This window comes from Xiphias gladius, chromosome 4 (genome assembly GCF_016859285.1).
Source record: "Xiphias gladius isolate SHS-SW01 ecotype Sanya breed wild chromosome 4, ASM1685928v1, whole genome shotgun sequence".
NCBI lineage: Eukaryota > Metazoa > Chordata > Actinopteri > Istiophoriformes > Xiphiidae > Xiphias > Xiphias gladius.
Window position 1 is genome coordinate 7,249,927 of NC_053403.1, and position 15,667 is coordinate 7,265,593.

Sequence of the window (15,667 nt, forward strand, 5' to 3'; positions counted from 1 at the left end):
CCCTTTTGAGTTGAAGTATTAAGAAAAAAAATCAATCAATCAATCAATCAAATCAAATCAAGTTATACAGCATTACAAATAACAGAATACAATATAATTATTAAATTATGAATAGCCATGGCAAATGGGAGGTGGGATTGTGAATGATGATTAATGTGTGAAGAACGTATTATGAGTAGATTTTGTTAAGTACAGAAACAGCAGATGAGTGAATGTATAGCGTCATCGGACATAACAAATACTGTGAAGTGATAATGATATCCTGGGGGGGGGGTTACCATGCAGTTATGCTATTTGCTACCCAGTATACTACAAAAAGCATTCCTCCAATCCTCCCTCTATCACGGGAATCAACATGTTCCCAGGTAGCCCGGGCTTTTATGCTGGAAAGCACCACCAGAAGTGCTCCGTCCTCATTGGGCTCGACTCGACAGTGGTCCACCGCACCCACTGGAAGCTGGAGGCTGCCTGGGAGGCTAGAGCATCCCCGTCTCGTTGCCCACCGACCCAGCGCCAGACGACGAGGGGGGACGAGGCGAAGCCAGAGCCCCTTGTGTTGACCGTCGGAGCAGACATGGGAGACAGGTGGGGAGGGATTGGTCATCCATCGCTGAGTTAGCTGAAAAAAAAAAAAAATCAACACTACGTCCAACACTATGGCTAAACAGTACGATGTTCTCTTCCGACTCCTGCTTCTCGGAGATTCTGGGGTTGGGAAAACCTGTTTGTTATGCAGATTCACGGACAACGAATTTCACCCGTCTCACATCTCCACCATCGGTAAGGCTCTGCGCTGCCAGCCGGAGTTATTTCTTCTCTTTTTTTCATTCTGCACTTGTTTTAATGAGCACCCCCCGTCCGTTTGAATGCTCTTTCAGCGTTTTTGTTTTTTATTTTTTTTATTTTTTTAATCTCTGTCATCTGCGCATCACTCTCTTCTTTGTGGCCACTGAATTTCCAATCTACACCCCAGAAATAGAGTTTTTTTTTTTTTTTTCTTTTTAAAGGCTATGTCTCGGTTCAATTAGAGGAGTGAATTCACGTGGAATAACGAGAGTGTTAACTGTGAAATCAACGTGCTTGCATTGGTTGAGGAAGAAAAGAATCCAACACTTGGCAGCCACGCAGATGAGTTTAATAACTATCAGCACTTGGCACTGACTTTCACGTATGGCAAAGGGCTTTTGTTTTGCTCCCATGTTACCTGCCAAACTGGAGTCTGCGGGTCCCCAGGTGTCCCCCTTTGCTGGCTCCAAGGGGTTCCCGATCAAAGAGATCCGTTGTTTTTATTTCATCTTGTTTCATTTGTGTCTAGATAGTTACTGTGCCCACTAAATATCATGTCGGGCTTGTATATGAAATCTCATCTTAAAAGAAAAGATGAAATAAAAGATTTGGGGTCATGTTGCTGGAAAAAGAATTTTTTTAAAAATGGAAACGTGATCAAACCTTAGTGGAGAAAATGAGGTTCCTGGAGAATTGTGACCTTTCTGTACTTGCATGACAAGGCTGATTTTGACAAAGTCAGCTCCCTCTCTATTTGTAGAAACAAACTAAAAGTATCGGTTTCTACACGAAGTCACGGATTCGCCACGTCCCTCAAAATGAACGCAGTAAAGCTCAACCGGCCTCTTTGCTCACAGTCAACGGCTGTGCAGTGTGTCTGTCTGCATAGTTTGGATTCAGAGGGTGGACCATGACAGGCACATTACCGTGGTTCGCTTTGCGGTTAGAGAAATAAGGATGTACGGTAAGCAGTGGTTTTTTTTGACATGGGGAGTCTCTTATCTCCTCTTTTTTGTGGCACCTGTTCTGTCTTTCCCAAGTGTGTGTTTGTGTGTGTGTGTGTGTGTGTGTGTGTGTGTGTATTCACTTAATAGACATATTTTCTCCTAGGAAGCTCCTATTTTTTTTTGAAGCAGCATCTACTTTCTGACATTGATTGCAGTAATTGGCCACAATACGGAGAAGACAAAACACAGAAATCCATGTGGCTGGAGGGTGGAGTAAAAGTCCGGAAATGCTCCTCCTGGTTGTGATGGATGGCACGGGATATGTTGTCCAAATAAGGTCGAGGCGTCGAACCATGAAACTTTTGTTCAGGGTAGGATCTGCCGACAGCTGTTTCTTAAAAAGATCTAAAGGGAAAGACAACGAGGATACAATTGCACCATCAATTATTCATTTTAACATTATTTTCGACCATTGATTTGTTTACACGGCAGCTTTGATAGCAAAATCAAAGCCTTTGTGATTTTTTGAGTGCTCAGTGGGCTTGCTGCAAACAGCCGCAGCATGAGGCTCAAACTCAGGTCTCGCGCTCTTCTGCTCATTACACAGAGCCCATCACGCTGGACCCCAAATTCTTTTGTTGTTCCACCTGCTCTGGGCAGTTTACGATATATGCTCACGTGCTTACAGAGACTGCCGTATGCTATATTAAGTCGTGCACCTATACTGCTCTACAGGAAGCTTCCACCCTGTAGAGTCATGCCCATATTGTACATTGCAAGCCTTTTTTCTGATGACTCTTAGACGAAACAAAAAGCCCCCCTATGCACGTTAAAAGAAGATGAGGATATTGATCTTTTTGTGGTTTTCGTTGCAGCGTACCAAGTCTTCGCAACCAGGGCTGGATGATTAGAAATCGGTTTCTTGCGTCCGTGCGCGCAGCTCAGTCCACATATTTATACTGGACTGAACGGTTGCGGGCAGCAGGCTGTCTATAAGCCATGCTGGGGGGGTCTTTCATGGGCCTGCAGTAATTCAAAACTCTCCTCAGACTAAACAGGCCCAACAAAGTTCAGAGCGAGAGAGAGAGAGAGAGAGAGATCAAGAGTGACCACCATCAGTGCCCCTCCTGCGGTGGATCAATAAATAATTTCCCGACCTTCATGGTGACGGAGGGATATAAATCCTCTCCCGTGTCCCCCCCCAGGGTACCTCCATTAGTCACCAGTTCCTGTTACAGTCCACTCAATCACTTTTTGCTCTTAATTATCTCAGAATCTGCTGGGACCTCTCACCCACAGAGGAGGGGGATGTATCCGACAAAGCCGTTCAACTTTTTACATAAACATTAGAGGATAAAAAGCTGGCCGACGTCTTATTTAGCATCTCCTGCATTTACGCAAAAGAAGAAAAACCCAAAGAATTCACACACCGAGAGCTCCCACCAAACAGTGTGACGATGAACGGATGCTGATACAGTATGTGGACACCCATTACTTGACGGTTGGACATCTTATTTCAAAACCATGGGCATCAATGCTGCTGTAACAGCCTCCACCCTTGTAGGGAAAACTTACCGAGAGATTTTGGACCCTGGCTACGGGGATTTGTTACCATTCAGTCTCAAGAACTTTAGTTTTTTTTTAAAATACTTATTTGGGTTCACGTTTAACACAGCTTTTTCTCTGCATCCTTTGACGGGTCAATGGGAAACCTTTACACTGATCTTGTTAATAGTCTTTACCGGCTACATGAAATACAGCAGACATACTGAATATTCTAGCCTTGTGCTCTCGTAAAGTTATTTCTGTAATCCTCGAGAAATTGAAAGACAGTCTGGGTTTATATACACACTATCAAAGAATTCCCACAGAGAAGAAAGAGTGTCGAAACCGCAGACCGAGACCTGCATTCAAACTCAAGCCAAGACTTTTGTCTTTGATTTGATCCACCAAGGCTTTTTCGACAATAAACGAGACACTCAGAAATAGGAGAGCAATAAATAGCACAACTGGCAATTGGATCAACAAAGGATATGACTTTATTCCCTGCTTATAGCTCACTATAAAATAAAAGCTCAAACAATAAAAATCAAACGTCGTCCCAAATCATCGGAGCAGCAGGAATTCCGGTCTCACCTGAACTATTAGTATACACTTGCTCATCCAGCCATCCTATTTCATTTTAACGGGTCACTCCCTTCCCGCGTAAGATTTTTCATCCAGGCCCAGTGTGCACATCTCTGTGGCAAAGAACAGCTGTAGAGATGATTCAGTAACGGCACTCAGTCACACCGCTGGGCGCAGCCCTCTTCGCTGTTACCTCGGCAGCCTCCTCACCGGACTCCTCGGAGCTACTGCCTGTCAAAAGTATGGGCGCGGTCCTGCCCTGTATCCGGGCTCAATAAGCAGGCGCCCACACGGCGGTGATCCCAGCGGTGTTATGGCCACGGCCTGGTTATACGCTCAGCCCTCTGCTGTTTGACGAGCTCATTAGCCTAAATGGGGGCCAGGCGTGGATCACAGCCACCAAAGATGGCCACCCTGCTGTAAAAAGGGTCATCAGTGACATGAATTCTGTTGCCATAGTCTCGACCCGGCTTTCTAGGAACTTAGACGGCGTGATCTTATAGCTCTGCCAAGGTGGGTACAGTTGTGATCCTGTTTGTTTGTTATCCTGTTAGTTCCGGTGGCAGCTTATGTCAAAAACTGCTTGACAGGGGCCACTCCTGGGGGCCTAGAGGTCAAAGTGCAGACCATTAACTGTAGCGTCCCGTGTTTGCGTCTGGCCGGGGACTTTTGCTGCATGTCTCTTTCTGCGACTTTTCCTGTCATCTCTCTACTGTGTCTCTCCATAAAGGCCGAAAAATGGCCGAAAAAAAGGAAAAACAATTTTCAGTGAAATTTGGTGGAAATTTAGTCCATGAACCAAGGAACCAGTTCATTTGTGGTTGGCTGTTATATGAGGCAATTTTGAGTTTTACCGTGTGGCTTTTATACCATAGGGTGCGGGCTGTAGCCTGACAAGATCTGCACATTGCAGGCTGATACCAAAATAAATATTTGAGAGCTTTAAAAAAATCTGATATTTATATATCGGCAAATATTACTTTCTAATATAACACTTAAAAGGGTACTCCACCGACTCCGATGCAGTAGCAATGTCACACTCACGGTGCACAGTCAAAAAAAAGATCAAAATCAATGCAGCATGACCAGATATATCATCTTTTGTACTCCACACATTCTTTCTTCTTTGTCAAAGCCCGGCGCCCACATTACCCTCTATGGAGCCCAACTGCCGGCAATTCGGTTGGGGATTCCTGTGTGTTATGCCAGCAGCGGCTAGTGTAACGTCAGGCCTCCAGCTTCGGGCAGGGGGGAGGAGCGGGCTACAGAGGTCTGTAGCCCGCTCTGTGACATCAAGTGACATCTCCTTTGTATTCAGACATACTGTATATATGTTTGGCATTTCTCTACTGCAATTTCTTGTCACTTGTTTGCCCTGATATACGCATATGCCAATATATCAGTTTGGCAGGTTTATCGGCCAGGCTCAAGTGTAGCCTCAAAATTAAGTTTGTTTCTGGATTTCTAAAAGATTTTTTTTAATTTTTAGCAAAACTGTTTTTCCCCCACTTCAGCTTTCACTCGGCCTGGATCCGGATTCATTTGAAGGTTTGACTAAAATCCTGCACTACAGGCAAATGTTGTGGAACACCGGTCTGCTATGAAATAATCACCGAGTTATTATACATGTTTAATTTCATGTGGTAGGTTATTAGGAAGCTTAATTGTTCAGTACAGATTGGGGACAAGTTTATAATTGGGAAAAAAAATGATTGTCCTTTGTCCTGCTGTGGCCAGGAGACAGCAGCTGCTGACTGTTGTTGGCTGTCCTCAGCTAGTAATGATAGTCATGGATGACAGACCAATTCTCCAGTGAATTTGTGTCAGTGCCAGAGCATCCATCCGTCCATCCGTTGGTGAGTCTGTCACCATTACCCACGGCACACTGACATGCGTCAAAGCCTAATCCGTCTTGATAGTCGAACGCAGTCATCCTTGTAATGAATCAAGTCCATTTTGGGTGTGTACGCATTTGCTTTTGCATGGCTTTCACACTGCTAATTGTGAAATGCTGCCGTGTTAAATTCACCGCTGTCTTTCACATTGTGTTTGTCCCCATTGTCGCAGATCCCTCTGAGGGGACGGGGGGAAGCTGTTTTTAGGAGTTAACATATTTTTAACGGCTGTTTTTTTTTTTTCTTGAACCTTTGGCGAATGCAAAGGCCCTCGTCAGCGTGAGGTGTAAGGTCTGCTATGCAGAAAAAGCACCGTTAAGTCGAATGTGTAGAAGTCACAGACTCAGCTCAGTTTAGTTCTGTTTACTTTATTTCATCGAGATAATCCACTCTGTACCAACACTGACTTCCGGGGAGTCCGGGGTACATATAAAACAAACGGTAACAACTGACTTGTCCAACTGAATCCAGATACTGGCACCATAATTCTGAAGGCTGCTCTTGAATGCAACCTTCTTGGCTGCAGAGTACACGTATGCACCTTTAATCTATCCCCTAACAGTAACGGTCAATTGCCACACAATTTCTCATGCAGATTGGGCACTTGTGCAGCAAATGGAAACACCCAGAACAGTCTTAATAATAAACCTCTAATAAAGAGAGATATCTTGTGTACCTTCACACCAGCCTCAGCCTACTGTGTCTCAGGTCATTCATTGTTTGCACCATGGTTTACACGTCAGGAGTGCATCTGTCCCAATAAAATGATCTCACTTTGCTAAGCTGTTATAAAACAATGCAGAGCAATCCGATGGGTGCCCATAAAATTGATTTGTTTTACAGCTGGAAGCACAGTGTGGGCTGAAGCTCTGTTTACGCTTTTTCCAAACATACCTAAGCAACTTGCTGCTGATTTTCGATTTTCTATTAGGACTGGCCTGTGTAGTCATCTTGATTCATTTATCAAGTTTTCAGATTTCATCCACCCCGTTACTTTAGACACTGACTGTACAACGGGAGAATCCATAAGTCTGTATCTGCATTTCATATTGAAACCATTGCTGTTTACATGGATGGATTCTGGCTGGAGTTTAACACAGTTGGACAATGACACACACTGGAGGACAGCCTCTTTTTCATTAGTCTCCTCTCTCTCTTCTCAAGCCTCAGGCAAGGCAAGCAGCTGATTGTTATGCTGACCTTTCACTTCTTGGTCTGAATGCTCTCCAGTCAAAGGCAAAGGCCGCCTCGCGACTTAAATGAGGCCTCACACTGTCAAGTCAGTGAGCTGAAGACTCCGCGGAGTCCTCGCTTGACTCCAACTTATTCTTAGCCGGCGTGCAGAACCTAAAAATCCGCCAGGCCAGCTATAGTCAGCTATAATACATCTGTCCGCTGTTTCCCGATGTCAGTCTTTTGGAATACAACCGCCGCAGAGATGCAGCTATAAAAACCACAAACAGCAGTTCTTCCGGTTACGTGAATCGATTGGACCCAGTGGCTCTCTGAGCGTGATGCCGGGTGTGACACAATGGGTGCTGAGTGTCAGGTTAATTGGGATGAACTGTTAATTGATTTCTCAGGGATTAGTGCCGTCTATAGAAGCTGGTGGGTTTGCTTCTTATTGACTTGGATGCATTAGTGTGAGGAGACAATCATGGAGAAAAGAGATTAGGAGAAAGAATGTAGAGGCAGGGTTCAATGTTAAAAACCTAATACTATTATTTAGGCGTTTTGATTATATCTTATCATGACAGATAAACAGACTATACATGTCATTGCTCATTATTGTTGTTGGTAGTATTAGTGGTACAGCATACAGTGGCACCAGGGCCGCAGCTACCATTGAGGACAATGAGGTCACCCGAGCGTCAGTACTTTCTTAATGCTGTAGATAAAGGTAAACTGTCTAAACCCTCCCCAGAGCTTTCTGGCACTGCAGAATCCTACATTATACCCAAACGATGAGACGCTGTGCACATGAATTGTAGGAATTTATCCAAGAAACCTCAGGTATCGGCACAGTCAATATTAAATTACTCACTGGGATCAGGAGTAAAAAAAAAACAAGAAAAAACACTTAACACACTGAGTTCTTTTATTTTTTTCCAGTTAGAGATGTGAATAACAGTCACTTTAAACAGAGGTTGTGGTTTCAGGGGCCTGTGCCCAGTAATCCATCCATGGTCCTCTCAATTATTTCTGGGAGTTTGGGGTTGATTAATGACATGAAGAGGAGTTAACATTCTACTACCTGCATACACTTTTTTCATTAAGCCTGATTCTGATTTTTTTGTTTTGTTTTTTTTGTTAGAGTAAATATCTTGAAATTTGACTGTTGGGATAAATGAATAAAAGATACCAGAATTACACACCTGGAAATGGAGGAAAAGCTTGAAACAACATTTATACCATCACATAGGGCAACGGCATTTACTTAACATCTACTTAAAGGTTAAATGATTCAGGTCTGGTGAAAAGTGTCTTAGGGAGGTGAGGTTGTGCTGGGGGAATTTGGTCTCAGACCTCAGTATGTCTAAAACCCTGAATAGTACTGGTGGTACTATGTTGTATCCTGGATAGAGACTTAAACTGTCCTGTGATCTTCCTCCACTCTGACCAAATATCAGCAGCTACTCCTCAAGAATGTCCGTATCAATTTTGGCCTTGAAAAAATGAGCACAGGCTGAGCCTTTGTGGAAGTAAAATACATGTCCCCTCCTGGGATTTTCTGTCGATGAGCAATACCACACTGAGTCGTCTGAAACAGATCAGGGATCGCCGGAGTGTGAGCGACCTCTTGCTTAACCCCTCATCTTCTCAGCTCTGCGTCCCCTTCTCTCATCTGTTCCTCTGGGGTGTTACGCAGCGCTCAGCCCTCGCTCTGCCCTTCTCCCTTATTTCACCTCCCATGCGATCGATGCAAAGATCTGAACGAGGACTCCGCTTACTGGATCATTAGCCCAGTCTGCTAATGCCCTCTATGATGTTACAAAGCTGCAGCAGACCCCGATGAACCTTTATCTGCAACCTTTATCCCAAAGGCATGCCGGGTGAATGGATTTCAGTCACTTATTGGGTGGAAAGTGCACACGTCACTGAGAACGTTCAGAACGTTTAGCCCGAGCACGGCACTCGCAGGTTTTGGGAGAAATACTGTATCAACAAAAAACAAAAAAAAACCCAGAGCTACTCTGTGAATGCAATATTGTATTTCCTATCTTCTTTTCATATCTTCTCTTCTCTTGCAGGAGTCGACTTCAAAATGAAGACACTAGTAATAGATGGTATCAAAGTACGGGCACAGATATGGTAAGATAATGGAAAGAGGCACAATGTTGGAACGCCTTGTACAGGAGATTCACGAAATGTTATTGGATATTACTCGACAGCAGTTCTTACAGAGAGGATATTTTTTGTTTGCAACTGTGCCATAAGTGTCATAGCTTACAGTTGTCTGGTCATGTCCATGGCTGTAGCTGCCAACGACAACACTGAGGTCGTGACCTCTGTATTTGTTGAAAAATGCGGGGTTTCAGAAACCTGGAGGAATTTCAAGCTGTGCAATTGAGAGCGCTTTGTAAACTGATTCCTGCAGTTTTAGACTCAGTATGTTTACATCTGACTTTTACATCTTGCACTGGGGTTTCTGTCCCGTCATAGATCTGCAATTAAAGTCAGCTTTTAAAAACTGGAGCCACGGTCTTCTCCTAAACTTACCCTAGCCCCTGATATATAGAAAGAAATCATTCAAGTTAACATGCTGATGTTTAGCAGTTATGTATAGCAGTCATGTTGGAAAATGGAAAATGAAATTTGAATTCTAGGTTTCTGAGGGGGACGCACTGGGAGGTCAACTCATGACCTCAGTATTTCTAAAATCCTGGCCACTGCCCTGCATGTTGTCATGTTATACTCTCACAAATGTTCTGCGTGCATATTCATATGTGTTTGTTGTCTGTTCAGGGACACCGCAGGCCAGGAAAGGTACCAGACCATCACTAAGCAGTACTACAGACGAGCACAGGTAGTTAACCCTAAGTCTCCTCCATCTACTCTGTCGCTGCAGGTGATTTGCCACACATTGCACTGTCCATTTACCAGAAACTGGCAATGAAATTAGAAGGAAAGTGTCCCGTTCCGGTTGTGTGCTATGAAACAATTCAGCAGATTTCCCTTCCAGCCGGTTGCGTACAACGTGATACGCGTTGCTTGTAGAGGCTGCAAATTTTCCAAGTGGTGGTCTGGTTGATTTACAGTAATCTTATCAGTGTGTCCAGATGTACTGATTTTAAAAATGCAGCTTTTAAGGTTCAAGAAATCGAGAACAGGACTCTCTAAAGTGCTTTAAAATACACTAGTTCTCATCTGTTTTTTAAATCTTTGACCGTCTCTGTTCAGGGAATCTTCCTGGTGTATGATATCACGAGTGAGCGATCCTTCCAGCACATCATGAAGTGGGCCAGTGACGTGGACGAGGTGAGTCACGGAGTTCTGGGGATTTAAGAATTAGATAAATCAGGCACAGTGGAAAATCAGCGACGTTTTTTTTCCCCCCTGCATTTTAAAAAGGGCAAAACTGACAAAACTACTCACTGTGCCGAGGCTCCAAGTTGACAAAGAACAGATGTCTGACACGGTGTGATGAAAACCAAATGCTTTGACCTGACACCTATGCTGTGTTTATTATGTTCCATCTTCATTTTCAAATACCTGTCATCATAATTTCAAATGTGTAGTCATAAATATTAGAACATTTTTTCCTCTAGAAGTCATTTTGTTTCTATTGGCTTTCAGTCTCTGTAAAGCAGTCCCGTCTGCCCTGCCTCCCCCTGCCATTTCCCAGATGATTTTATTCTATTAATTTTGCCATTATGGATCCAATTTCCTCTGTGGGTTTATCTGAATATATACACTATTGATCTTGGCATGCTTCCCACTTATTTTTAATCTAGGTCTCATTTCCTGAGCGCTGTCGCTCCTGTGTTTTCTCCCTTCTGCATTCTCTTGACATTTGAAATCTGTCTCTCTCTCTCTCTCTCTCTTGCAATCTCTTTAATTTTGTTTTTTCATTCCTCTTTCTTATCTGTAAATATCCCTTCACATTCACATGACAAACCTCTGCAGTATGCCCCTGACAAGGTCCAGAAGATCCTCGTAGGGAACAAGTCAGATGAGGTGGACAAAAGGCAGGTGGCCACAGAGCAAGGTATCAAGGTGGGTCAATCACTGGTTCTACGTTAAAGTAGTGAAAACTAGTTTAGGTTGAATTCGTGTTGTAAAATACAGGGACTGTAATGTTCAAAATCAACTTTATTTTAGTTGAGATGCCGTAGCCTCCAAAGATACCAAATATGTCAGGCTGAATTTTGGAAAATGTTCATCAAATGATGCACAAGACATCTAAAATGTGTCAATCTGCTGGCCGGCTGTAGCCATAAAAACTATAGCATCTTGGGTTTGAATATTTCACTCAACAAGCTGATACAGATTATTCAGAGACAGAGAGGAAAGAAAAGGGGGAAGCCAAAGGAGAAAATTGTATTTTTAGCTCCTAATCCCTTTTGGCCTTTTCATTTAGGTTCTGGTCGAACCTTTGTTTTCAAGTCCACCACAAGCTCTGAACAAGTGTGTGTGTGTGTGTGTGTGTGTGTGTGTGTGTGTGTGTGTGTGTGTGTGTGTGTGTGTGTGTGTGTGCGTGCGTGTGTGTTTTCTTTGAGCAATGGGACATAACATACAAGATGAAATAAGGCATGAATAAACACTTATGCAGTGACAGAAATCGGGAGGCTATGAGTCGGACTGTGTTCTGCTTGAAAATTTGGATCAATTTTCGATGTAATCTTTGGTTCAATTTGTGTTCTGGGACAGAACTGGGCCGGAGTTCACCAAAAGCGTGTACTCATCATGTTTGAAGCTGCAGGGGTAGGCATGGCTTTCTAGTCCATAAACAAGCTCTAAGGGCTCCGATGCACCAATCTCACCTCAGACAACATTTTCCATTAAAAGCTGCACTTGAACACACCACTTTATCTGACTGCCAGCAGACAGTCATGCCTGAATAAAAGGAAATAGCTAGCCAGTTGTCTGTGCTCCTAAATCAAAAAGTACAAAAGAGAAAGTTGTTTTTTTTTTTTTTTTAATGTGTCAGTGTTATCTGTCTTGCAGTTGGCTAAGGCTTATGGAATGGACTTCTATGAGACAAGTGCCTTCACCAACCATAATATAACAGAGGTGAGTCGATCTGGAGAGTCACTGCTTAAACGGAACTCACGACATTTCATGACCATGTGCAGAATATTAAAAAAGATTAGAGCATTGCATGCAGTCATAATTTTATAATGGGAGGAAATGATTTGATAAATGACAGTGCAGATTTTCACTCTTATCCTGTGGCTGCCTCTCCCTCCAAGACTTTCACACGATTGGCTGAACAGGTGCTGGCGGCCAATAAAAAGGACCTGGATCTTCTCCGGATGTCCACCGACGACGAGCTCAACCTTGCCGCTCTGGAGGAAGAGGAGGGACTCTGTGACAGCACGGCCGGCGACCAGCCCAAAAGCTGCTGGTGCTGAAGTGATAGCATGAATTTTTGTTGAATATATGTCATCATCACCACACACTTTGCACACTCTTGGAAAAAAAAAATTGCGTCTTCTCCTGTGTTTCCTTTTGCAGTAGGGTGAAATAAAGAGGCGCACCTAGTTGCAGCTTTGAAGCCAGCCAGTGTATATCCCTCTGTCTCACGGAGCAGTGTGTCAGAGAAAGAGCCATTTGAGAGCACGGGTAGAGACATTTTGCCACCAAGTGCCAAGTGTGCGGTGAATTAACTAACAGAAGGCTGTCCAAATGTCAAGTTTTCCCTCAGTGGGACAGAATGTTCATTGTCTGAAGCACTAGTTCCTGCTCGGCTCGGTGTGTCTTTGATGTAACCGACTGCAATCCCCATCCGCTACAAATTCAGCATTTGACATACTGTTGAAAAGACTAAATACAAAACTTCCAGAGGAACTGGAAAAGAAGCTTTTATCATCTTTTCTTTACAGAATTTGTACAGCAGTCCGCACCTAGAGGATAGGGAATGACTTGGAATGGTTCAGCCCTGACTTGAAACTCTTCACAATGTTGTATTTATTTATTTTTTTTTTTTCAGAGGTCTCTGATATGCCTTGCAAATCAACAATAGGATTGATTACACCTGGCCTTCCTCCACCCCCTTTAGTGTGTCCCCTTGTGTGAGTATTAGCACTCATGCGCCCGTAGCCTTTCCACAACTGAATGCATTAGATGTAGTGTAAGGAATCACCACAAGAGGGTGCTACATGCATTTCGGAAACAGCTCACACACTTGAGAGTTGTTCAGTGTTAAGTTACATTAATACACTGTTTCTTGTTTTCTTATGTGTCTGAATTTGGTTGTAGTTATACTGGCAATGGCTACTTTCAGTGGGGGCGAAAGGGTTCTTAATATATGCAGCCATTTTATCATTTTTGCTTCAATATTTTCATGCAAATGTTGGCTACACGGAAAGTTGCGCGGCTTGTAATATCTTTTATCTAGGCGGCCACGTGCACCTAAGGCGTTGAGAGGGAGGGAAACGTTGTGAGCAAAATTATTCAGTTTCCCTGTAGCACAGCTGAGGACATTTTTCATGTTATAGTCTACATTTATAGCAGAAACGATCCTATAGTTGGATGGTTCGATAACTGCCCATCACTGCATTGTACATAACAGGATTTTCACAGCATTGTAGATTGTAGATTACAATTAGACGGCTGTATAAAAAAAGTCCACAGTGATATTCAAGTTTGTCTGAAATATTCCCTCTGTGAATACGATAATGTCTTGGTCATTTTTGTCCTCACTGTTTTGTACAGAGTCCATTGGAGATGCCATTTCTTTTTTCCCATCAGATTCAACAAGGGACAAGTGAGAGTTTTGCATGCGATTCACTCTTCTTTCCTTTCTTTTATTGCAACTTCAATGAAGTTTATAATCAACTGACCATAATACAAGTATCGCATTTGACCAGAGTTGCCTATTTGAGACTTACACAGAATGACCATGATAGGACAAACTTTGGCTTTTTTTTTTTTTTTTTTTTCAAGTTAGTTGGCAGTGTGTTGTACTGAATGATGTTCTGGATACAAAATGTATCTGTGTTGTTTGCAAGAACTTTTTTTTTTTCTTTCTTTTAGACTACTTTAATTGTATTTGTGGAAATATACTACATGCAACATGTAAACCGCAACATGTTATTATTCCTGGAGGAAAGATGTCCGATGTTTATGAGTAAATACTTGCAGATATATGGCTCAGTGCCAGGGGTGGCTTCTTGGTTATGCGGAGACCCATGAATCCAGCAGGCAAGAGCACAACCATATTCGTCCTTCATGGACTGAATTTTGCACTCATCCTCTAAACATAAAAGCAAGAAAATAAGGGATGGGAGTCAACTTAGTAGAATTTGTTCAGTGCAATACATTATTAGATGTAAAGTGAAGAAAATAATGGAAAACACATCAAATTAGGGATGGGTTAATTTGGCTGACAACAATACCACAATATTAATAATTATATTTTTATGATACTGATATTCAGGGAATTTCAGTTGTTTGAAACCTTTTATAGGTAAAATGACCTGATGGAAATTTCTGTTTTTTGGCAGGTTAAGTGCAACTGTATAACAGTATAATGTTACAGGATAATGGTAAATCCTAGAAAGTAGTGTTAAAGTAGCACAAGTAGAGAAGAGTCATAAAGGCAGTGAGCTGACTCAGTAATGCCAGAAATGCACTAATATCTAAAGTTAGCTAACATCAACTAGCATAAGCTACTGGTCATACCAGACCAAATTAGGCTGCAGCAGCAAAACCCTTGAGTGTATTGGATTCAACTTCTGATTTGTAAGCAGAACATTTTATTTTTTTTTATTCAAGAATTTTAAAGTAGAAGTACAGAAAAATCTATGAAAGTTAACACATTTTTCTTGTCTTTTCATATGACTCAGCCTTATGACTAAAAATCAGGATATGGCGTATGTATGTTAAATCACATAGTGAGTAACCAAATTGATGTTCTAGGCAGTTAACTGTGTTCTACTGCTCTTTTTGCACAGGCTCTGTCAACAGCACTCTGGACAGACTTTGTTCTACTTGAAAAAACAAAACTTGACACAACGTTTTGTGTCTCTCCTTAATTTGACCACTAGATGACAGATTCACCCCATTATCTCGTTCTACTCCTCGGAGCCTGCCCTCGCTGTAGAGTGTAAGGAACCTAAACTGCGTCACGGTGAGGAATCTATTAGTCACATAAAGTGTTCCATTCGAAATATTTACAACAGTAAATAAACAAAACCAACTGTTACAACACATACATGTAACTGTCATCCGGTGGTCACTGTAATTAAACATAATCGGAATACTTTAAATAGCCAAATGTCCACATTATTCCTGAACCCCTTTAAAGCCTGATGGTTTTACTACAGCACAGGGCCCTACAAACTAATTTAGTGAACCCAGAAAAATTTATAGCCATATAAATTTGTCATTAGAAGTAAGTGATGGGGTTTTCAAAGTAAAAAATACAGGAAAAAAAAGCTGCAAAGCTTTTGTTCAACAGCTCATCTGAGTTGTTAATCTTGTGAACTCATTAAAGCGCTTTGGGTGAAATTAGCATAATGATGAATATGCATGCGGGACTGTTGTCTGGTTGACAGATATGACAGCTCAGTATCTATCACGAGGCTGAGTGACACACGGACACACGCACAGAATAACAATTCAGCTTGAACGCTGACACATAGCGCCCACTCACACACATGTATACACACACACACACACATATGTACACAAGGAGGGAATTCAGTGTTACTGTTTTGAGCAGAGGCCGTCATCACCATCATCTAC

General features: G+C 42.5%; 1 protein-coding gene across 3 annotated transcripts; it reads left to right on the forward strand.

Moving 5' to 3' along the window:
* Positions 1-531: 531 nt before the first annotated feature.
* Positions 532-12,466, forward strand: rab15 (RAB15, member RAS oncogene family). Of its 3 annotated transcripts, none has more exons than XM_040125665.1 (7): positions 532-585; positions 9,007-9,067; positions 9,722-9,782; positions 10,157-10,234; positions 10,883-10,972; positions 11,924-11,989; positions 12,169-12,466. In XM_040125665.1, the coding sequence occupies exons 2-7, from the start codon at positions 9,021-9,023 to the stop codon at positions 12,328-12,330; spliced, it is 504 nt and encodes a 167-aa protein (XP_039981599.1). In that variant the 5' UTR covers positions 532-585; positions 9,007-9,020; the 3' UTR covers positions 12,331-12,466. The 3 variants fall into 3 exon arrangements, with proteins under 3 accessions (XP_039981599.1, XP_039981597.1, XP_039981598.1); XM_040125663.1 differs by lacking the exon at positions 532-585 and adding an exon at positions 624-780; XM_040125664.1 differs by lacking the exons at positions 532-585; positions 10,883-10,972 and adding an exon at positions 624-780.
* Positions 12,467-15,667: the final 3,201 nt, after the last annotated feature.

Bases quoted from the DNA above. Each gene is read 5' to 3' on its own strand.
- rab15 (XM_040125663.1), top strand. From the start codon at position 657: ATGGCTAAACAGTACGATGTTCTCTTCCGACTCCTGCTTCTCGGAGAT. The intron at 10,973-11,923 runs GTGGGTCAATCA...TCTGTCTTGCAG, and splicing joins CCACAGAGCAAGGTATCAAG to TTGGCTAAGGCTTATGGAAT. The intron at 11,990-12,168 runs GTGAGTCGATCT...TCTCCCTCCAAG, and splicing joins CCAACCATAATATAACAGAG to ACTTTCACACGATTGGCTGA.